Source organism: Salvia splendens, chromosome 16 (assembly GCF_004379255.2).
Source record: "Salvia splendens isolate huo1 chromosome 16, SspV2, whole genome shotgun sequence".
In the NCBI taxonomy this organism is placed as follows: Eukaryota; Viridiplantae; Streptophyta; class Magnoliopsida; order Lamiales; family Lamiaceae; genus Salvia; species Salvia splendens.
The window spans coordinates 6199597-6222432 of NC_056047.1; the positions used below are offsets into that span (position 1 = coordinate 6199597).

The 22836-nt window shown below is 36.2% G+C and overlaps 5 protein-coding genes across 7 annotated transcripts; 3 read left to right on the forward strand and 2 right to left on the reverse strand.

Annotated features, from left to right (window-relative positions):
* The first annotated feature begins 1039 nt into the window (after nt 1-1039).
* Nucleotides 1040-2176, forward strand: LOC121769763 (protein DOG1-like 3). Its single transcript, XM_042166517.1, has one exon. The coding sequence runs from the start codon at nt 1228-1230 to the stop codon at nt 2032-2034; it is 807 nt and encodes a 268-aa protein (XP_042022451.1). The 5' UTR covers nt 1040-1227; the 3' UTR covers nt 2035-2176.
* Nucleotides 2177-2189: 13 nt separating this feature from the next.
* On the reverse strand, nt 2190-6038 carry LOC121769762 (protein disulfide-isomerase-like). The gene is made up of 11 exons (XM_042166516.1): nt 5740-6038; nt 4987-5017; nt 4557-4844; nt 4286-4471; nt 4016-4141; nt 3795-3929; nt 3575-3694; nt 3321-3438; nt 2943-3055; nt 2467-2695; nt 2190-2380 (listed from the first exon to the last, which is right to left on the reverse strand). Exons 1-10 carry the CDS (start codon nt 6021-6023, stop codon nt 2471-2473), a joined length of 1626 nt encoding a protein of 541 aa, XP_042022450.1. The 5' UTR covers nt 6024-6038; the 3' UTR covers nt 2190-2380; nt 2467-2470.
* Nucleotides 6039-8065: 2027 nt separating this feature from the next.
* Nucleotides 8066-14051, reverse strand: LOC121771986 (putative pentatricopeptide repeat-containing protein At1g19290). Of its 3 annotated transcripts, XM_042168892.1 has the most exons (6): nt 11471-14051; nt 11219-11383; nt 10995-11086; nt 10166-10259; nt 9521-9605; nt 8066-8823 (listed from the first exon to the last, which is right to left on the reverse strand). In XM_042168892.1, the coding sequence occupies exons 1-3, from the start codon at nt 13806-13808 to the stop codon at nt 11055-11057; spliced, it is 2535 nt and encodes an 844-aa protein (XP_042024826.1). In that variant the 5' UTR covers nt 13809-14051; the 3' UTR covers nt 8066-8823; nt 9521-9605; nt 10166-10259; nt 10995-11054. The 3 variants fall into 3 exon arrangements, with proteins under 3 accessions (XP_042024826.1, XP_042024824.1, XP_042024825.1); XM_042168890.1 differs by having other exon boundaries at nt 11219-14051; XM_042168891.1 differs by lacking the exon at nt 8066-8823 and adding an exon at nt 9208-9452 and having other exon boundaries at nt 11219-14051.
* Nucleotides 14052-17311: 3260 nt separating this feature from the next.
* LOC121770102 (ATP-dependent DNA helicase pif1-like) lies at nt 17312-18422 on the forward strand. Its single transcript, XM_042166902.1, has 2 exons — nt 17312-17367; nt 17540-18422. The coding sequence occupies exons 1-2, from the start codon at nt 17312-17314 to the stop codon at nt 18420-18422; spliced, it is 939 nt and encodes a 312-aa protein (XP_042022836.1).
* An 857-nt stretch (nt 18423-19279) lies between these two features.
* On the forward strand, nt 19280-22143 carry LOC121770820. The gene is made up of 7 exons (XM_042167595.1): nt 19280-19360; nt 19468-19593; nt 19916-19989; nt 20125-20204; nt 20439-20590; nt 20812-20906; nt 21459-22143. The coding sequence occupies exons 1-7, from the start codon at nt 19357-19359 to the stop codon at nt 21579-21581; spliced, it is 654 nt and encodes a 217-aa protein (XP_042023529.1). The 5' UTR covers nt 19280-19356; the 3' UTR covers nt 21582-22143.
* Nucleotides 22144-22836: the final 693 nt, after the last annotated feature.

Consider the following 22836-nt stretch of genomic DNA (forward strand, 5'->3'; position numbering starts at 1 on the left):
TTTGGTTGTGAATGAGGTGGTATGTTTATTCATTTATTTAAGATTCATGCACAACATTGCGTAGCATCGAAGTATCTATTTTAGGGAACAAAAAATGTTTGTAAAATGTGATATTCTGTCAGATTGCTTATAGTTTAAAAAAAAGTGGTTATGTAATCCCATATGCCCCGCGGCCAAGTTGACATTTAATAATATATATATTTGAAAATGTCATTACCTATATATAGAGCCGCATAAAAAGAATAATAAGACAAAATTGTAGACTTAGTAGCAAAATCGATTGTGTCAAACACAAAACTTTTAAAATTCAGAGACTTTGTCCTAGCGGCAAAGAGCTTAGACATTATTGCATAAGGTGCCGAGTTCAAGCCCTCTTGACATTAGTTGTAATTTCCTCCTATCTATTATAATATAGGAGTTTATTTGTAATTTACAATTCTTCATTATACTACCAGATATAGCGATTTTCTGATAAAAATATACGTCAGTCTATAAAAAATAGTCATGTTTTTACATTTTAGATAGTCTATCAATGTAACTATTTATGGTAAGTTTATCTGTACTAAGATAAGTAGATTCCATTTTTTACTAAATATTTCAATCACTTTTTTTCTCTATTTTTTTATTACTTTACAAATTTTATTTTACCATCAAAACTAGATACTAGTAAAAAATGTCAACTGTTAGTCTGTTAGTGGGACTTTTCCTTTTTCTTTCGGTGAACATAAGATTTAGTTCCCAAAACGGGAGCTTTTTCTAATTTCCAGATTTGGTAATCACTAGTTTCGTTTAAAGCCGCGTTTCCAAACTCGATACTACCAAATCTGGAAATGAAAAGAAAAGAGACTTCCATTTCTGAAAGCCAAATCTAGAAGAAGAAAAAATCTTATTTAGTGTTAGATTTGAAATGCAGAAGCAGACAAATGAAAGAGAATCCAAGCCGACCTAAAGACAGCACGACAATGCAAGTTGTACTGCTCATTCATTGGTTAACAAAATCAACAACATGACATCAATAAACAATAAATAATCCCCAAAACCAAAAACCAAAAACCTAGATTCACTCCTTTCATTTCAAGATACACTGAACTCAACTCCTACACACGGATTCCCACACAATGTTCATCATAACAATATACTAATATTATTACAACCATCTACAGTTTCAAAATTTTTACTATAAAAACATTCTCTCCTCAATCCTCACTCCTCACTTACTCAAATCCAATGTCGACGTCCACACACTTGACACATGCAATCAATGAGTGTAACTCCTTCGAAAGGTTCTTCGAGTGCTGGCTCGTTGAACAGAACCAGCATCTCGACGAGCTCATGTCCGCCTCCAAGGAGGTGGACGCGGCCGACCAAGAGGCACTGCAGTCCCTGGTGAAGCACGTCGTCCAGCATTACGAGCACTACTACGTGGCCAAGGCGAGGTGGGGCGAGACAGACATTCTCGCCATGCTGAGCCCCTCATGGCGGAGCAGCCTCGAGGACGCCTTCCTCTGGATCGGGGGCTGGCGCCCGAGCATGGCCTTCCACCTGCTCTACTCCAAGTCGGGCTTGCAGCTCGAGGCCAGGCTCCACGAGCTCATGCAGGGGCTCAGGTCGGGCGACCTGAGCGACCTGTCCGCGGCTCAGCTGCAGCAGGTGGACGTGCTGCAGAAGGAGACCATACGGAAGGAGCAGGAGGTCACAGAGAAGCTGGCGGAGCAGCAGGAGACGGTAGCAGATGCGTCCATGGTGGAGCTGGCGCATGCGATGACGGAGGGCGTGGGCGTGGGCGTGGGCGGTGACGAGGGGCAGAGCCGGGTCGACGCGGCCCTTGCCCCCAAGCAGGATGGGTTGGCGGAGATACTGCGCATGGCGGATGAGCTGAGGCTCGACACGCTCAAGAAGGTGATCGATATTCTCACGCCGATGCAGGCTGTGCATTACCTCATTGCTGCTGCTGCTCTGCATTTGAGGATCCATGAATGGGGGAAGAAGAGAGATGCAAGGCTGGCTCAAAATGTCAGTACCACACAACATTGATGAAGATTCTGCCTAAAATAGGTATTACATATAGTAGTATATGATTATATAGAGAGAGGGTTCTTGCTGCTGTTCTGCACTGGTTATGTTTCTTATCTATATGCTTCATTTAATTTTAAAGCAAATATATATTTGAGGATAACAAGATGGGAGAATATTTCAAAACTCAAATATAGATAATGATAATTGATGTCAACTACATGCCTCGGATCTTTCTACTACTCTAAATAATCCTACTATTGGAACTGGAACAAGACCAGATTTTATTTGAGCTAGAAAGTAGAAAAAAGGAAGGAACTGGTAATGAACAAAATCCGCTGCAGAAGTTCTCTCATTCGACACTAGCCTGCACAGGAAAATAGCTGCTGTCAATTGAAGTAGCCAAGAGTAATCGAATAAGAGAATTTTGAAGTGATGTTTTGATGTACATACCTCTTTATAGCTCATCCTTAGCAGAATCTACTGCTTCGGATTCAGGTTCAACTGAGGAGGATGACTTGGCAGACTTATCATCGCGGTTGCTGTTGATGAAGTTGATGATGTCCTCCTTCGTTCTATCTCCCTCATACTGCGACAAGTTACCATTTGCAGATCTGAAGTACAGTGTTGGGAAACCTTGAACTTCGAATTTGTCTTTTGGAACATCATTTGCAGTTGCATCCTGAAATAACAGATATATTACAAGTAATTCTAGGAATGAGAAGGTTTGGTTTAGTTATGAGAATCAGTTCATATACAATCGATCGAACAAACAGTTACACAAGAAAAGGAAAAGTTTTTGCCAACTATAGTATATATCACATTAGGCAAATGGAGGGAACGACTAAGTAGTTTGAAGATAATTTTAGCAAGCGTTACCACAACAAGTTTTCAATACTACAAATCAAGACATGGGAAGAAAATCTTACAAATTTTGCAATCAGAACATCAGGATCATTCTGGAAGGAGATGGCAACTTCATCCAAGATTGGGGCAAGGCTCTTGCAGTGTCCACACCAAGGTGCATAAAACTCTAGTAGAACTGTAAGATGGAGATATTATTATTAACAGGATGCTCTACCATAGTGCTGCCAACATTAATAAGAATTTAATTAAAATGTATATTGAGATAAACTATAGAATTTCTTGGAATTACCTTAAAGCTCTCAATTTAAGTATTAAAGATAATGCCAAAGCAAATTTTCTAAGATATAAAGACACTTTTGTAATAGTAATAATAATGTACAAGCATAAACAGTGAGAAATCCACAAGAGAAGGCAAAAAAGAAGAAGCCTTGAGCACAAACCATTCTTTCCAGAGTTGAAAACGACATCCTGAAGGCTGTGACGAACAACCACTTTGACAGGTTCATCATTCACTTCAGGAATAGGTTCTGATCTTATGAACGGCTTCACAAGCCCTTCCTGTTATCAAGTACATGAAAAATCAGATAAGATGCAACCCATACTTCTAAACATTTCACAATATGACATGCACAGCAAATTAAAGCTATCTGAATCAACCCCAAGAAATTGTAATTACTAAAAACATGTTCAGTACCGAATAATCTTTCACCCACGACTCAATCTGATCAGGCTCTACGTTTGCTGCGAGATACTTCTGTCCATCATTTTGCTGTACGATGAGCACAGGTGCCTGTTCCGTCTTAAGTCCAAAGTACTGCCATGCATAAACATAGAAATACCATTGTGTCAAAACAGATAATTTCAAAAGCACAGAGTGTAAAACATTGGTACATGCATATGGAGAAAATGACTACCTGGAATGCATTTTGAGCAGACTCAACATCGCCCAACAGAAAACTGATGCCCTTCCCCTTGTAAAGGGTTGCCACATTCTTATATTTTGCCTCAAAAGCGTCTTTGTCTTTGCTGAAGTCAACAAACAGCATGGCCTGTCGAAATCAACAGGATGTATAAGAAACTATACCAATAAAAGTTATAAAACTGAAATAGAAAATCAAACGACAATAAATGATACCTTTGAGCTACCACCCTCAAAGAATTTGTTAATATATGGATGATTAGCAGGGTCATTGTTCCAGACTGTAACAGTTGGAACAGTAGATGCCGCAATAAATTTCTCCAATGCTTCGATATTGAAGTCCTGAAATAACATATTATTGTCACAGTTTTATTAAAGCAAACAAATGAAAGTGGAATAGCTTCTTATGAACCAAGTTTTCTAAAGAAGCATAAAAGAAAGGTTTAAACAAAACAGAAGGGAATATGCTTCTTGATCAAGAAATACCTGGGAATCCACAACAAGTTCATCAAAAGGCTTGAGTAAGCGAAGGGTGGGCTTACTGACTGATTCACCATGAGAAATGAGTTTAGCATCAAGGGTATGACCAAAGTCGTAGTCACCGCGCAACTTCTCAGCAAGAGCCTTAAAGTTCTCAAATTCCTCCCCAGAGAACTTTGGAAACACTCCAACCTAGTGGTTTAATACTAAATTCATCAGCGGCTCAGGATTAACATATGAAAGAAGACAGGTTTAGTTGGATGAAAAAATAACTTACAATAAAAATCTTTTTCTCATCAATAACACTGCTGGCATCTTCTGCTGATTTAATTTCAGTTGATGCAGGACCAGCTTGCTTCTTTAAGTACTCGACAATGCCATCAGCCTCACGAGGACCATTGTAATCCTGGACGTTTTTTCCACCATTTCTTATGATTTTAAGGGTAGGAAAACCCTGGATTTGATACTCAGTAGCTAGCTCCTTATTTGCTTCTTCATTTGCATCAACTTTAGCCAAGACAATGGCGGGTTCATGGGTACTCAGTACGGATGCAGCTTTTCCATACTAAGAAAATTCATAAACAAGAGAATGGTTAGGAGTTGCTTATATATTGAGTACCTACTGTCAAGGAAAAGAGAAAAAAGAAAGAAAGAAGTGAAATTAAGTGTTTGCTTGAATCGGCAAACAGCAAGGGGAGGATGGTCACCTCTGGAGCCAGAGATTTGCAGTGTCCACACCTGTTAACACAAACAAGAAGGGAAATGTGGATTAGAAAAACTTAAAATAAATAAAATTCAGTTATGTACTGAAGGTGGCCCCAGTTTCATATACTATTAAATGTTGAAAAAATTCTTTTGCAAAAAGATAATCATTTCATGTATAGCATTTAGTCTCAAATTCACATAAAAAGCTAATTAGTATGTTTGCCTTATTTCTCAAAGATTCTGAATCCACATAGCTTTTTAAACTGTAATCTAAAGCACAAATATATTCATTCTGCTCAACTTTCTTTTGTTCCGCTCCAAGAATTCAAAGATATTAAAATTTTCAATTGAAAACGAAAAAATGGAGGGAAAAACTGGTAGATCCCAACATAAAAGAGGAGAAATTTCAGAATGTCCATAAAAGAGAGATAATTTAAACGAAATGACGATACCTAGTTTTCCCTCTCTTTACGTTCAGATTCGCTTCTCAAAGCATACACAGGAAATGGAAGACACTAACTGATTAATCATTTAGATTATCACAACACAATTGCTAATCGATAAAACTAACGCGCTAGTGAAGCAAAACGTAGAATCATAAAAAGGAAAGCGTCAATGCACAAAAATACAGATCAATTATCAAAGCTCGCGCTTACTCAAAAGTCAAACCGATCTCAAACACAGCACATTTAAAAACCAAAGCAAGAGAAGATCAGATCAACTCAGATAGTAAATCAAAGTAACAACGAATTTACCAAGGAGCGTAGAACTCGACGACGATGAAATCGTGCTTGGATACAACATCGGTGAAGTTCGAGTGGTCCAAAGTCAACACCTTTTCAGCCTCCTCGGTCGCCGTCGCCGGAGACGCCACAAGCGCCACCGAAGCCAGCAGAAGGAGACACCAAACCCTAGACATCATTGATGCGAAATCCTCTGTATACGAAAATTTCAAATCTAATTTCCCCAATTCTACTAACAGTTCTGCATGTGAGGGGGTGAGCTGAGATGGAGTGAGGAAGGAGGGAGGGAGGCTCATTTAATATAGTGTTTGCGGAATCAGTGCCACGGTGGCAGAATAGGTGACATGGCAGGTGTAGATTGGTTGAAGGGACGCTGTCGATGAAATAGGGAGATATTTTGAGGGTGGAATTTATAATCTTCGTATTAAATCTTGATATTATGAGATGGGCTTTTCTTTAATTGAGTCAAAAGATATTATTATGACAGTTCAATTCTGCATCGCTATCTCTTATCCGTCTCTTAACTGTCTCATCTCTTAATTATTCATGGGCCTCACTATACTTTTACTCCATCTCTTAACTAAGAGACAGCACCTGCAACCCTATCCGTCTATTAACCATCTCATCCCTTAACTATTCATTCAATTTTATTTTTTATTTTTATTTCCAACAAATTTAATTAATAAAAACACACTTCATTAAATAAAATAAAATTATAACTTAAAATTCTAAAAAAATTTAAAACCTCATTAATAAAATCCTAAAAAAAATACATAATTTAAATAAAAAACATATTTTTTTATAGTGGATTAATTTGTGGGAATGATTTTATATTTATAGAAGTGATTGGAGGCTTAAAAAATAAAATAAATAAAAAATTTGCAAAAAACGCCTATAAACGGCTAGTATATTTTTTGGGATTGTTTTTTTAATTTTTGAATGTTTCCTGAATTTAAAAAAAACATCTTTTCAGATAAAAACGACGCCCACTCGCGGGCCGGCTAGTGGGCGTCATGGACGAACCGGAGCTCGCCACGTCGCCAACGTGCGTGGCGAGACGTCTCGCGAGCTGTCCCTCCGGGACGGGCGTCTCTCTGAGACGGGATGGAGACGGAAGGCTGCAACGCCGTCTCTTATCCGTCTCGTCTCGCCGGGGCGAGATAAGAGACGACTAAGGAATGCGTTGCGGATGACCTTACCATTAAGGGCAAAAACGTTAGTACTCCTAATAACTTCAAAATAGTCCTATTTATTCCGAGATGTTTTTGGATTAATTATATCATACTATTATAAAATGGTTGATTCTGTCTCACTCTTCTGAGGTGTAGTATTAAAATTGGAGAAAATTCTCCTCACATTATTATTAATTTTTTTAATTATTAGTATTAAGGAAATATAAAATAAAATCAGATAGTTTGGTCATGTAATTGAGGTGAGTGGTCAGAATCATCCAATTAATATTTTGGAATGTTGCCATAAATAAGTTCTCTTGCAGAGAATTGAATGAAATTTCCATGACAATATATGTTACTAGGTCGCCGTGGTTTGGTACCGATACTGGTGGTCTATAAAATAATTCATATTCCATACAATAAATCATTCGAATTTTAATATAAAATTAATAAAATAAAAATGAGAAAAAATGACTGAAATATTGTTAGGAATAAATAAGATAAGTAAAACTAATTTTAGTGGAATAACTAAAATAAAAAAAATGATACTTTAAAGGACTATTATTGTTACCAAAATTGAACGAGATAAGAATTGATTTAATGCGTTTTGCCGTTTATACGACTCTATTTTCCTTCATCTACAATGCCCGTATAAAAAAGATAAAGTCCCTGTATGATACCTGTCAATATTTAACTATAAAAAGATGCAAACAAAGTCAAATTCATGGTTGAAGTAAGCCATACTTTTTCTCTAGTATCACGATTACACTTATCAAAATTGTACTATTCTATAAGAAAAAGTAAAATCACTTTATATCACCTTACTGGTTAATTATTTACTTAACTAATCCAAAATTACTGAGGGAATTTTTAAATAACTGGAAAAAAATTTCACGTTTTGAATAACAGAAATATGAAAATGAGTGTAGAACATGCCAACTCATTTGTGAAAATACCACACAAATGGTAAAGAGGCGACAAACATATAGTAATATATGTGATCCTTCAATTTAAGAATTCATTATTTTGATTGAAAATTAACTTCTTACGATAATTTGACCATTCGGAATATTGTGGGTTTCAATTAGAGATTGTAACGGTTTGCAAGAAATAATATTTTGGTTACAACTTGAAGCATAAAATGTAGGGTAAGTTTGTGAATGTAATGGCGCAGTTTCAAATTAGAGTTTCTTGTATAGCTTAAAATGTTTACATTTACTACAAGTAGATGAAATTCACATTCTTCTCAGTGACCAAAACTGGCTTATAACTGTCTGAATTCATGTATGAGTGATTAATATGAACATCAATGAAGGGGGAATCAGTTTGCTGACTCCTTAGATTGCATTTTCAGAAGAATCAATACAACCTCGTGGTTGATCTGAGGGTATGTGACAAACAGTTTTTAAGCGAGACCACAGGTAATGAGATGGCATAGCTCAGTTTCTGCATCCGAGCAGCTATCGTTGTTGGACCAAGTCTTCCTCTTCCACCCTGCAGTCCTGCTCAAAAACTGGGAATTCATCCGTGATCGGCTCCAGCAGTACTACTCCAAAGGCATATATGCCTCATCTATGGAGTAACTGGACCCACTTTACTGATATGTACGTCCTACGGGAAGGCCTTACTGCTAAAACATGGAAATGCCAAAAATATACTACTTCACAAATCACAAGGAAATAAATGAAAGAAAGAAGAATGGTTTTTCCATGTTAGATCCAAACTCATTGAGGAAAGTTTCCTGTCTCTCGGATGAGATCCAGGGTCCTCTGTAAGCCGTATTTGAGCACTGCCTGGTTACCAGCTCTATACCCATTTCCATATATCACAGATGCATCAGTTGCAATCTTCTCGAATGGAGATCTTGCTCCCTGGCTTGATGAGGAAGATAGATGATGTTGATATCTTCTTCAAGTTCGATAGCCTTACACAAAACAAAGACATTATTAAACACAAAAGCGAATTGAAGCTTGGGATACTGATGAAACAAAAAAACAATTAAAGAATGCCAGAAAACTCAGATAGCATGTTGTATTCCTCTAAGACTTCGGAACTGCTATCAAGTTACCAAGTATACACTTTCTAGAAAAACTATGAGATAAAAGTTGATCCAGTGAGTAACCTGAATGCATTTTGAAGTTCAAATTTAAATAATCAAATTCAAAACTAAAATAGAACTTTGATGTGCTCAAAATCCAAAATAAATCAAAATCCTTGGAGGGCCATATAAAATAACGATACCTGTTACTCCTTCATACTACCTCCGTCCACAAAAAATAGACAAAGTTGTAAATGGTACGGGTTTTAATGCGCAATTGGTAAAGTAATAGAGAATGAGGGAAAAGGTGGTGGAAGTAGTGTTAGTAGATCGTGGGGTCCACATTTAGAATGATGTGTAGGGTTAGTATTTGTTTAAAACTTTCTATATTTAGAATTGATCTAATTTTGGCGGACACCCCAAAATGGTAAAATTGGTCTATTTTTTTTGGACGAAGGTAGCAATTTATTAGGCTCAGTAAGCTTGTGGTTCCTCCTGTCCTTGGGCGTCTCAAACTGGAGATCCATATCCAGAACTAAGTGTGTGTAACTAAACCAAAAATCACAAATTTCAAAGCACTCACCAATAACAGTAGCTCCTTTCTGATCTTCTTCTGAAAGATATAAAGCAATTTCATGGTTTATGTCTTCCATCACTGAACATGAGTCCTGCACCATTTTTTCTTTATAAATTAGGTTTTCTCCTAAGGATTTAATGTGTAAGAGAATATAATTATACTTTTTCTCTTTTTCTTTCTTTTTTCCTTTTGTTTTTATAGATGTAATTCATGCAACACCACCAAGGACAGTGTAGTATTCTGAAAAGATATCAGTGATTTGTCATAGAAAAAACTTCAACTTGCAGCCCTTTTTATTGGATTGGACATACAAATTTTCAAATCTCCCAGATCACAATTGGTGTACATCCTTAGGGTGAATAGCGTTACAGTGCTAGAGACTTTGAGATTATATTCTCGGATACGGCACCCTAATTCATTCAAGTCAATACAACCTAAGTCTAACTCATTCTGTTGTTGCATAATTGAACTGTAGAGCTTAGAGCATGACTAGTGCCCAAAAACATTGAGACAGAACATTCTCGTACACGATAAACTTGAGAATCAACAATCAACACACTGGAAAAAGCAAAAGAAAGAAATTTCATAAACGTGTGATGAAATTATAACCTTCATGAAAAAGTGATAAATGGAGTATGTAATAGTGTTTACCCATGAAGTAGATGGATTATTATCCATTGGTTCAGCTCCATATCTCCAATCACATTGAACCTTTGAAAATTTTGCAAAACCACAAAGCCTTAACCTGCCGTCAAAAAATTGGATGAAGTTCTAGAAGAATACAAAGCAATGAACTATGCCATCAGGAAGCAGAGAAGAAAGAGGTCATATACAAACAAAGAAGAAAGAAACGCAACTATCAATGTTGGCAATTACTGCAATTCTGACTCGACCCTCTACTTATATTTTTGCTTTCCATTTAAGAGTAATGAACTTCCTTGACACCATCACCCTAGGCCATTACCACAACTTCAGGGTTGGTCAGACTGCTGTTTGTTCTCCATGTTACCTCATCTTTATATATAATCACTTAATCCAGGACAGCTTGTGTAAAATAAAACTTTGCAAAACTTCTCTTCACTACACTATATCTTTATTGCTGAATACAAAATCCTGCATCCTAGCAAAAGTATTCTTCTGAACTAGGTAATAATGTACTTAAATACAAAAACACAACATATGTATTCCCAATGATAATGGGGATTGATTCAGTAGCTATGGCTGGAGTAACGGGCTCTACTCATATGGGTTGTATAGATGGTTAATATAATAGTAACAATTTATTGGACAAAATGAAAAATGCTGAGCCTGCATTCTCTTCTAGAAGTAAAATAATTTGATATTGTTATGGAGCATATCTTATAGAGATACATTGGCAGGAGCGAAATATATGTCTATAGATACTGATATACATGCATATATATAAGCCAAGAGCTGCCACATTTTGGCTGTTTGCCCACCAAAAGGGTTCCATACTTACCTTCTCTTTCAAGAGAGACTGGCATATGAACGACATTATCTTGTAGTATAAGTCATAAGCTCAGCTCAGTGCTTCAGCAGCAACACCAACATCTTCATAAAAAAAATTGGAGTAATTTCAAACGTTTGAAAGCATAATAATACACAGTAAGCATGCAGGGGCAAATGGGTATCTTAAATACGAGAAAGCCAGTACATAGTATTGAAATTGGAAAATCTTATTACCTTCAAATGATCTGCAATGCCTAATAGAATCCGTGGCAAGGCCCTCCTTTTGCATTTCATCTAAAAGTTTCACATATTCTTTCTCATTACCTTGCCGTGAAAGACTACTGAGAAATGCACAATATGTTTGAACTGAAGGAGCAACCCCTTCCTTTATCATTCTCCCTAGAAGTTTAAAGGCATCACTGGTGCTACCGCTCTTGCAACATCCATTAATTAATATATTATAGGTGATGAGGTTCGGAACTAAACCTTTGATGTAAAGTTTATGGAAAAGCCTCAATGCACGGTCAAGGTTTCCTGATTTACATAAGCCATCTATAAGAGCATTATATATTACTACATTAGGAGAAATACCCTTTTTTATCATCTCATCCCGTAAAAGAAAGGCTTCATCAATAGCACCCGAAATGGAAGTGGTGTGGATAAGGGTTGAGTATGTAAACTCATCTGGAGTGAAGCCTCTTTGCAACAGATCACCAATAGCTCTTTTTGCATCGTCAATCTTTCCACTTTTGCATAAGCAAGATATAACTACATTATATAGAGTTTTGTTTGGAATTGTACATATTTGAGCACTTTTATCAAGGGAGTTTGCCACTTTCTGTGCTTCTGTCTGCAGCGCGTTGAAGTTAAAAGACTGGTAAAACTGTTTAAGGTCTGGGACAATACCTAAATCTACCATTTTCTGTACCAACATATTTGCTTCATCCGTCCGACCAAGCCTGTTTAACCCACTGATGATTGTGCTGAATATATATACATTCGGGGAGATGCCTTTGCCTCTCATCTCAAAATATGCATCAAAAGCTTTCTTCAGGTTTCCCTCTTTAAACCAACCACTTATTAGTGCTCCATAAGTAATGATATTAGGGCTCAGTGCTTTTGCATGGACCTCAGAGAGCATATGTGACACTTCATTTGATTTCTGAGCTTGAAATAATCCTTGAATCAGAGAATTATACATCTCAAGGGAAGCAGGAATACCCTCCGCATCCATGGCCTCTTTAATTTGAAAAGCTCTTTGAATATCTCCAGCTCTGCAATATCCATCAATCAAGGTTCTATTGGTCACCCCATCGGGTAAACAACCCATTCCGATCATCTTTTCAAGAATTTGCTCTGCTTCAATCATCTTTCCCATTTTACAAAGCCCATTGAGCATTGCATTGCACAGAACAGTACTTCTTGCATAGCCTCTTGCTAAAACATGTTTCCACAATGTGAAAGCTTTTTTATAGTTTCCCTTGCTAAAAAATCCATGGAGAAGTGTACTAAATCCAACCTCATCAGGAATCAAACCTCTTTTGAGCATCATTTCCCACAGCGACAATGCATCGTTCATATCACCATGTTGGCATAAACCTTTTAAGAGAGTATTGTAACTTATGTTTGTTGGATATACACCATCCCTAGTCATTTTATGGCAAAGCTTAAGTGCTTCACCAATCATTCCTCTTTTACAGTATCCATCCAATAACGTATTGTAGCTATAACCATCTGGTTTCAAATTAGCTTCAACCATACTCACTATAACAAGCTCCGCTTCACGAAGTTTACCATGTTTGCAGTATCCATTGATCAAAGAATTGAAGATGAACATATTCATTCCCAATCCCAAACTCAACATCTCATTCTTAACTCTCTCAGCATCATCCAGTCTCCCGTTACGACAATATCCATCAATTAATACCCCATAGACCTTTTCATCCAAAACTAATTCGAGTCCAGTGCCCTCCTTCATCTGTCTAAATACTCTATCTGCTTGATCAAGGTTCCCAGCTTTACAATAGCCCTTAATCAACAGCGTATACGTCACCAAATTCATGGAAATGTCTTGCTGACGTATTAACTCCAGCACTTTCTCCACCCCCTGCATATCCCTCTTCTCCACATACCCATTGATCAAGCTATTATAGCCAACAATATTCATTTTCAATCCCATACTCTCCATGCCTAGCACAAACTCCAGTGCTCTAGCAACTTTTCCATCTTTACAGTAAGCATCCACCATTATAGCACAGGTATACACATCCGGAGCAACCCCAACTCTTATCATCTGATCATAAACACAATAAACAACATGAAAATCCTTGAATCTAACCAAACAACTCAGCAAACCATTACACGATCGCAGACTCGGCAAATGACCACATTTAGGCATATTATCAAACATATACAAGGCATTCTTCACCAGCCTCCTCTCCACATAAGTTTTCATCATCATATCAAAAACGGTTCCGGAAAACCTAAATTCTCTAAAAACAGCCACCAATTCATCATAAATCAAAGAAACCGGAAGCTGGTCTCTCTCCGTTAGCTCCACGAGGCCACGTAGATACAGCCTCGTTTCATCAAACATCCGAGCGTTTGACAAGATATGCACGATCTTCACATAGGATTTGAAATGAGGTCTGAAGTGATTCTGTTTGGAGGCTAGGTCGAAGAAGTGAAGCGCCGACACTGGATGAAGCTTGAGACTTTTTAGGACTGCGTTGACGAGGAGGTCGGAGAAAGTGAAAGAGAGGCTTTTGAGGGCGTCGAAGCGGCGGAGGATTAAGAGGCGGCTGATTTGGGAGGCAATCACCATATCTTCTTCCCCTCCTCGCTGTGGCGCACCGCCAGAAGCTGGGGCAGAAGGTTTAAAAACGGTTACAAACACCACATAAGGCGGAAAAATGTTCCAAAATCTATAATTGAACAATCAAGCTATCTGTTTTAGCTAAAGGAATATAGTGTGATTGATTATAAGGAGATAGTCTGCCATGAATTTGCTCCAGAGAAAGCAGTAGCATTGCTTCAAAGAAAAACGGCAGCACTAGACTTGCTGGTGAAAACAGTAAACTAACAAGGATTACGCTCGCTTAAGCTTAATTCATTTGTGATTATTATTAATCATCTCGATGTTTTGGGCTCCTAAAATTTTTATGGCGATTTAGGCACATTTCAATTTTCAACCAAGGCCCAAATTATTTAAAATCCTAGCCATTCTAATTTCGCCCAATAAATAAGCAGTACTCTGTATTTAAAAAAGTTAATTTCTAAATATAATAATATTTCAGTGTCATCACTTTCAAATTTCATAAATTATGCAAAGCATAAATATCTATTGAATTAATTCTTGCTTTAAATTATTTATTAAATTCTTTGTTGGTCGAGGTCACAATTTTTTTGGACAAAAAATCAAATTCTTCCGTTCCATAGTAATAGAGTCATTTTACATTTTTTTACGTCTCATAATAATAAAGTCATTTCTCTTTTTACTAAAAGTCAACACATTTTTCCACACCTACTTTACTCTCTCTTACTTTATTCTCTCTTCATCCCTCTACCTTTTTCATTTTTCACTTTATTCTCCATTTATTAACTCATCTAACACAATTTTTCTTAATCTCTATATCGAAAAGAAATGTCTCCGTTACTATGGAACGGGGAGAGTACTTAATAAAAAAACCTTGAATCATAAAATCTCGTTGAAAAAACATGTGAATTAGAGTGGATCCAATTTGTGTTATAATCTATACTAATCTAAAGTGTGACAGTTTAATAAAAAAGACAATTTTATCCTTTTTGGAGGGAAAATGTGAAGCTATTTTGTTTATCCTTTTAGTCATTTTGAGAAATGACAACTATTGGACGGAAAAGAGGGAGCTCCTATTGAGTCTGCACATTTTGTTTACCCTTTTACTTCTCAAAGAAGATTAAACATCTATATAAAACACACCATTAATTGAATCTGCGCGTTTGTGGACTAATTTTCTGATTTTTTTTATTTTTGATTGCAACATAGCAGAGCTCTTTGAATTCTGCGACAGCTCCGACAACGAGTGACGACGGCGGCAAAGCTGAGGGAGGAGGGGTGGCAGCGGCAAGGCAGTGGTTGGCTGAGTGAAAGTGAGGTATCCGGAGCGAGAGAGATGGGGAGGAGAGGTGAGAAGACGAAAAAGAAGATGAAGGAGAGAGAGAAGAATGACGACGGTGGCGGCTACCGGGCAGCCACGTCGTCCATCTCCAGATTAATTCAAATATCCAATATTTACCTGCAGGGGAAGAAGAAAAAGGAGTGGAAAGAGAAATAGAGAAGCTGACGCCGACCACGCCGCTGTGCAAGCGGGGCAGCGAGGCTGCGCTGTAGGTGAGGCGGCGAGGCAGTTGGCGGGTGAGGTGGCGAGACGGCTGGTGAGTGTGGCTAGGGTTGCAGAACCAAAAACTCCTCCCAGTGAGGCTGGCATCTGCCGTTCAAGGGAGAGAGGGAGAAAGATTGAGGTGCAACATTCATCTAGGGTTTAAAGGAATAGTTATTGTATATAATTGGGCTTTAATTTAGGCTTTAATTGTATGATATGGAGTAGTTTAGATTATATAAATTTTATGTAGTGGAGTAGTATAGAATTTATATTTAATATTTTTTAATTTAAATCGAATTTTATAGTTGCAAGCAAAGTTGCAACTTGCAACCATATTCAAAAGGCTACAATCAAAAAATATTTGCAACCAAAGTTTTAATATGTTGCGATAATTATTTGATCTTTCTCACAAATATCAACATAGATCATATAGTCTGTGTTTCTATACCCAAAAACATCGGGTGCTGCATCTCATATTAGTTTTATTTTTTATTTTTATTTTTTATTTTTTCATTTTTGTAGTATTTTCATTATGAAAAATGATAAACTTTTTCTATCTTAAATTTGTGGAGTACTATGCTTCTTTTAATCATATAGTATTGCACGTTGTATTTTTTTGACTTTTTAATAAAACGAAGTTTTCCATATTCTGGTCTTAAATTTATGTATATTGAAAATCTAAGTTGTGTTAGTATTTTTTTTTTCACAAATTACAAATATATTAAATTTTATTTTGAACAGGAAATTTTATTTTAGATTAGGACTAGAAGATCATTCTTCCTTTTTAATTAAAAAATACTCCATCCGTCCCCGATTAATTGTCACTCTTTGATCGGGCACGAGTTTTAAGAAATGTAAAGAAAAGTTTGTTGAAAAAGTTAGTGGAATGTGGGACCCACTTTTTATATTTGTTTTATAATAAAATGTGAGTGAAATGAGTTAGCGGAATGTGGGACCTACTTACCATTTACGGTAAAAATGAAGTGTGACAATTATTGAGGGACGGAATGATATAGAAAAGAGTGACAATTAATCGGGATGAAGGGAGTATATAATTATAGTTTTTTAATTATATACAATTTATATTCATTAGCTGAAATTTTCTTTGGTCCATGCATAGCACAGGTATTAAAAGATATTTTTTTAATCATTGACAATTGTGTGTGGCAATTTCAAGAGTAACGAGTCCATGAATGATTAAAGGTTTTAGTCTATACTGAGGGGTAATTACACCATACATACAAAATGTTTCACTAATATTTTAAATTTGTGAAAAAATTTTAAGTTAGCATATATCAGACAGAAAGTTTGATTATTGTTTTTAAATTTCAATATTTTGAGTTATTCAGTTGGATTAGTATGAAATATAAATTATACTTTTATAGTATTCCATATGTCCTAACTAAGTTGAGCCAAAACTTTTGAGCACGACGGTTAAGAAATTGTGTTAAAAAGTATGAGAGACAAATAAAGAAAGATAAAGAGAAAGTAAAGTAGATGATGTAATTAAATAAAAGTGAATGGATGTTTTTTTAGTCAAAAAAAAAGGAAACGATGCAACTTAGTTGGGACATCCCAAAAAGAAAACTTAGTTGGGACGGAGGGAGTAGCATATTGTGGTTGAGACGAGTTAGTGAAATGTGAAGTTCACTTACTAAAATAAAAGAGTATAATGAGATCATTATATATGGACGAAGTGAAAAGGAAATAAAATTAAAATTCTTCGCTGACAAAGGAAGTATTGCGGGCACCTAGACTATAATTTGATAGTTTTTTATTTAATTTTTGTTTTTATTGATAGTTTCCACTCTATAAATACACCATATTTTATCTTCATTTTTCATGTCTTTCAATCTCTTTCCCCAACTCACTTTCCGTCGGAGAAATTTTGCCATGTAACTGTTGAAATTGTATTTTTTAGTATTGCGCCTTATACTATTTCGAGCTAAAAAGAAGTGCTACAAAAATGGCGTCGAGCGTGAGAGAGGAGAAAGAGAGAAGGGACGCCACTTTTAGGATGGGGTTTATTAATTTATGTATTCCATAATTTTTGGGCTTTATTATGGGTATTAATGTACTACTTGGGTATTATATTGAGATTTAAATATATATTTAATACTTGAAGGTTTCAATTTGGGTGTTTTGCTCGATTATGTCTTAAATTAGTTGGGATCCGTTCATGATACTATTACAGCAATGGATGTATTGGTAAAACTTTTATATGGAAGTTTTTGTCAGCCGAGATTCGTTCTAAGGGTGATATTGTTTTAAACGTGGCATCCAGTGGCATAGCTTCTTTACTTTTGCCTGGAGGTAGAACAGTTCATTCTCGATTTAAGATTCCCATCATTGTTAATGAAGATTCTATGTGCAATATAAAACCAGGGAGTGCACTTGCTGAACTGATTGTAAGAGCTAAGCTTATCATATGGGATGAAGCTCCGATGATTCATAAACATTGCGTACAAGCCGTGGATAGGACTTTCAGAGATATCATGCGTGTATGTAATGAGCTCAGTACAGACAAACCCTTTGGCGGAAAAACAGTAGTTTTTGGTGGTGACTTCAGACAAATCTTAACAGTTGTTCCTAAGGGTAGTAGGCAAGATGTTGTGAATGCCGCTATTAACTCTTCATATCTTTGGAGGAATTGCACAGTTCTGAGGTTGACCAAAAACATGCGACTTTTGAGTGTTGCATCTTCTGATGAAGTTTCACGATTGAAGGAATTTTCTTCTTGGGTTGCTTCTATTGGAGATGGAGTTGTTGGTGGTCCAAATGATGGTGAAGTGACTATTGATCTTCCTTCTGACATTGTTTTGTCTAATTCTGGGGATCCTCTTAGAACAATTGTTTCAACGATATATCCGTCCTATATGAACCATGAAGAGTTGAGTAATTGTTTGCATGATCGTGCCATACTTGCTCATACTTTAGAGGTTGTTGATGGGGTTAACCAATTCATGATGACGTTGAATCAGTCTCAGGGTCGGGTTTATTTGAGTTATGATAGTATCTCAAACTCAGATTTGACCTCAAATGGCTTAGCTGAGATACATTCTGTTGAATTTTTTTAATAGGTTGAAGTGTTCAGGTACACCTAATCATGAATTGTTGTTGAAAGTTAGTACTCTTGTGATGTTATTAAGGAATATAGATCACTCGAATGGATTGTGTAATGGCACCAGACTGGTAATTACGCGTTTGGGTGATTATGTTTTGGAGGGACAAGTATTGAGTGGCCATAATGTTGGTCATAAAGTTTTGATTCCCCGAATGTCTTTAATACCATATGATCTAAGGTTGCCATTCAAATTCCAACGACAACAATTTTCTTTGGCTGTGTCGTATGCAATGACCATTAACAAACGTCAAGGTCAATCTCTGTCTCATGTTGGATTATTTTTACGAAAACCAGTGTTCAGTCATGAACAATTGTATGTTGCTATATCTAGAGTTACGAGTCGTGGAGGTCTCAAGATTTTAGTTTGTGGAGATGAAGATGATAATAGAAGCGATCTACTGTTAATGTTGTTTACAAAGAAGTTTTTCAAAACTTATGAACTATTGGTTGGTTTGATGTTGTTTTTTAATTTTTCTCTTTAATCTCTACTCATATAACATGTTCTTTATTTGTGTAACTTATTCTAACTAACTTATACTCTTTGATCATTAGTCATACATCTCTTATTTGTCATTTATTTTACTCCACTTATTTATAATCACATTTATGTTTTTGTAAATCTTTATATTGTTTTTAATTCTTAGTTTCTATATTTCATTAAAATTTATATTCATTATTTAAAAATTATATGCCCCGTGCATAGCACGGATGCACGGGTGTAAATACTAGTAATCGTAAAACAGTAAAAACACTAATTAGGCTTTAAATCACTCAAAAAATAAAATTTAAAAATATACAACAATAAGCACCCAAAACATTATGAATATTGAAAAACCCTCAGAATTTGGTGACAGAAGCCCAGAATCAGGAGAGTAGAAACTAAAGATATGGGTATGTCCACTCCTTGTGCAATTTCTGGGGAATTCTAGAGGGGAAAGATACGATCTTTTGATGATTCGTTAATATGATTTTCGAAACTAAATCTGGTGTTGGCGCAGGAGGAGAAAAGAAGGAAGAAAAGGTGATGGAGGGAGTTGCATCATTAGCCCTTTTGCCGAGTGGCTCTATTTCTGGCCTTTTTATTCAGCTCCCAAACTCCATCTGTTATGGTCTCCATGGAATTGGTAACTTCTACTCTTCATTGCAGTATCGCAGTCATTTACTACATTTCCACATTTTTTAGTTTATGCCTGTCTTCTTTCTAGCTTGCGTTAATTTGCAGTTTTGCATGTAAATCTGGTTTTTTTGCATATTAGGTATTGGATTTTTTGTTCTTGTGAAAGGTATGCAGTTAAGAGACTGAGTTATGTATCAATTTTGAATTTGTGCATATGGAATTTGTCTTTGATAGCAACATAGCATTTCATATTTTGGGTCTGTAATTACCCAATTGTATTGCAAATGGAATGTGTATTGCTTGGTTTTAACTAATTATCTTGTTATTAGAACTGGAGTGTGAAAGAGAGTGCAGCCGGGGTGAGGATTACCGCTTGATCAAGCTGACTGTAACAGATTTTGATGTTAGTGCCATCTTGTTTTCTCTTGTTTACCTTTGCTATTGTCTCCCCTCGACTTCTTCATTTCTCGTTTTTGTTGACATAAATCGACTGAATTAACTCATGGTCTAATTGTCATCGATCGGTGTAAATAACTAGAGCAAGAAAGAAAGAACTCTCGTAGTAGAGTGCAGAGGACATGATGCTGCCAAGATATGTACCCCGGATCATGCTCACGGGTACACCTTAGACAAACTTGAATTCCGATGATTGCCTTTATCTGTCACTAATGCCTTCATTTGCTCGATAAAACCAAACTGTGGATATTATTTGTACGACATAAGATATGCAGATGTTATGCACGTCCTTGTGCTCTCCTCGTTACATGGATGCATTCTAAGCTTCTGCAAAACATGGTTATTTGCATTATTGGCCTTCTCAGATTGCCTTAAGAATTTGTGGCATGGTAATAGGTGGCAGAAGGATGTCGTGGGTATGGTGGAAGAGAAGCACGCGAAACACAAAATTACAGTGCATTTTGAATGCGAAACGTTGAAATCTGATGAAGCAGCTGAGGACCATCTCAGAAAATTCATGCCCAAGTTTGTTGGGATGGATGCTGTTGGTAATTACTCCTACTCCATGTTTTATCTTGAGAGTTCATTGGTTTGTATCCATTTATTTCATATTGCAAAATTGAGCATGTAAGGTAATCATCAATCAGTTAACATTCATGGACGATAGGTTTTTGTTTAAATGCATTATTTTTTTTTTAAATTTTTTTCCTGATCTTGTGCATCTTTCTTTCACTCTTTGTAACAACTAACATGAAAACCTCGAATGCAGTCAACATCGGGCGCATGACCATAGCAGGATTGAATTTTGAAGCAGACGCTGAATACGAGCGGAGCGAGAACAAAGCTGTGCATCCTAATGTTGCTGTATGTGCAGAGACAGAATTGTGATAGTTCTAAGTTAGCCTACTATATTACTCCATGTTTTTCTTTAATTTAGAAGTGTGATATGTTATGTTGTTTATTCAATCTCTACGTCAAACCACAACTCCAATGTCATACCGCTCCACATACCTCTACTCCACAATTTTTTTAAACAAATTTTAAGTTTTTAAAAATTATCATCCACTTTGCAAAAATTAAATAAAAAAATTACTTCATTAAAAGTTATGAAAATAACAAGTCCTAATTAAAATTTTAATTTTCTGAATATTAAAAATAACTTCTATCTTGATGTGATTATGCTTACAGAGTTCAAGAATTGAGTTACAAAAATGATTTCTTCAACTGATAGACTAAAGCAAAAAATTAAAAATATAACATGATATTGATAAATCAGCATTTGACGAAAGTGTATAGAATATAATTGATGCGAAGCATTTTTCCATTTTATTCCCCTTCGTTCTACACATTTTTATGATCTTGTGAGCCAGCAGATTTGCAGTTTTATAATCATCAATTTTCTTGATTTCATTTCAGGAAGCCTTTGGACGGTACCTTGATTTACATGAACTATATAATGAGTACATCAACTCCAAGTTTGGGCAGCAAATTGAGTACTCTGCTTATCTTGATGTGTTTTCAAGATATCAAGCAAATTGAAGTTAACTAGGATGTGAAAAGATGTGTGAAATCTCCATAACATGTCACCCGGTCGGGTGAAGTGTGGCTTCAAAAATCCACCCGGCCGGGTGAGATCCGGAAGGCATCGCGAGAGTCCGGGAAGTGCAGAATTTATGTCACCCGACCGGGTGAATTTTCAGTTGTGAAATTCCACCCAGCCGGGTGGTTGATTTATAACTGCGATATGGCAATTTTCTCGGCAGTTTCTGGAGGGTTTTAAGAGCAGAAAATTGACAAACCAGAAGGAGAAGGGGGGACGAACCAGAGGAGAAGACCAGGAGAGAAGTTTGATTTTGGAGAGAAGGAGACGGAAGAGTTGGAAAAAGGGAGGTGAAGACAAATTGGTGAATTGAAAGTGGCAGTGCTACGTGTTTTAATTGGAATAGAAGAATTATCAAAGTGAAATCATCATCTTCAATTTCCATGGTTCAATGGGTTTTCCTTCCATTTTGTATTGTTCCTAGTTTGACTATGAGTGGCTAGAAATCTTAGTGTTACTCCAAACACGTAGATGGATAAATTAATTGTCTGATTTATACTATGTTCTTCTTTATCTTATGATCGTCTTCATCACAATTTCCTTATTTGAATCTATTACTTTTGGTGCATCATTAGTAGTAGTTCTATAATCCTAATCAAATGTCTCTTTAACTTTGAATAGGATAGATCCGTGTGGTGATGAATTATCAATTAAAGTTGTTTAGACAATAATTTGGTAATGGATTGCATGAGCTTATAGTAGTTGATCTTTGATTCTCGCACATCCGTAGCATTCTTAGATTAATGAAGATTGGTTGATTGAATATGTGTTCAACTATTCTTAAACTATTGTATGTCGAGCATGTTTAGTGCTAGCATCACGATTCGATATTAAAATCCCGCAATTCATAAGATAGAGTTGGATATTAGAATAAATCATCGTTTTATCCGTGAATGTTTGGAGTAACACGTTCTTATCTGAATTCGTCTTGCTTGTTTAATCTTTTGTAATTGTTCTAGTTTAATTTTGAAATCAAAATCCTCAAATCAGATCACCTTTTAGCATGTGTTTTCTATGTCTTAGAGTTAAATAACATTTCCTTCCCTGTGGATCGACACTCAAAGTACTACATTCGACGCTGTATTCTTGCAGTATCGTTGTAATATTAGAGTTATTTTAGTAAACTTGTGTGATCTTGCACATAATATTTGAACTCGAAAATTACTCATCAATAATTATGAGAAAATTATAAGG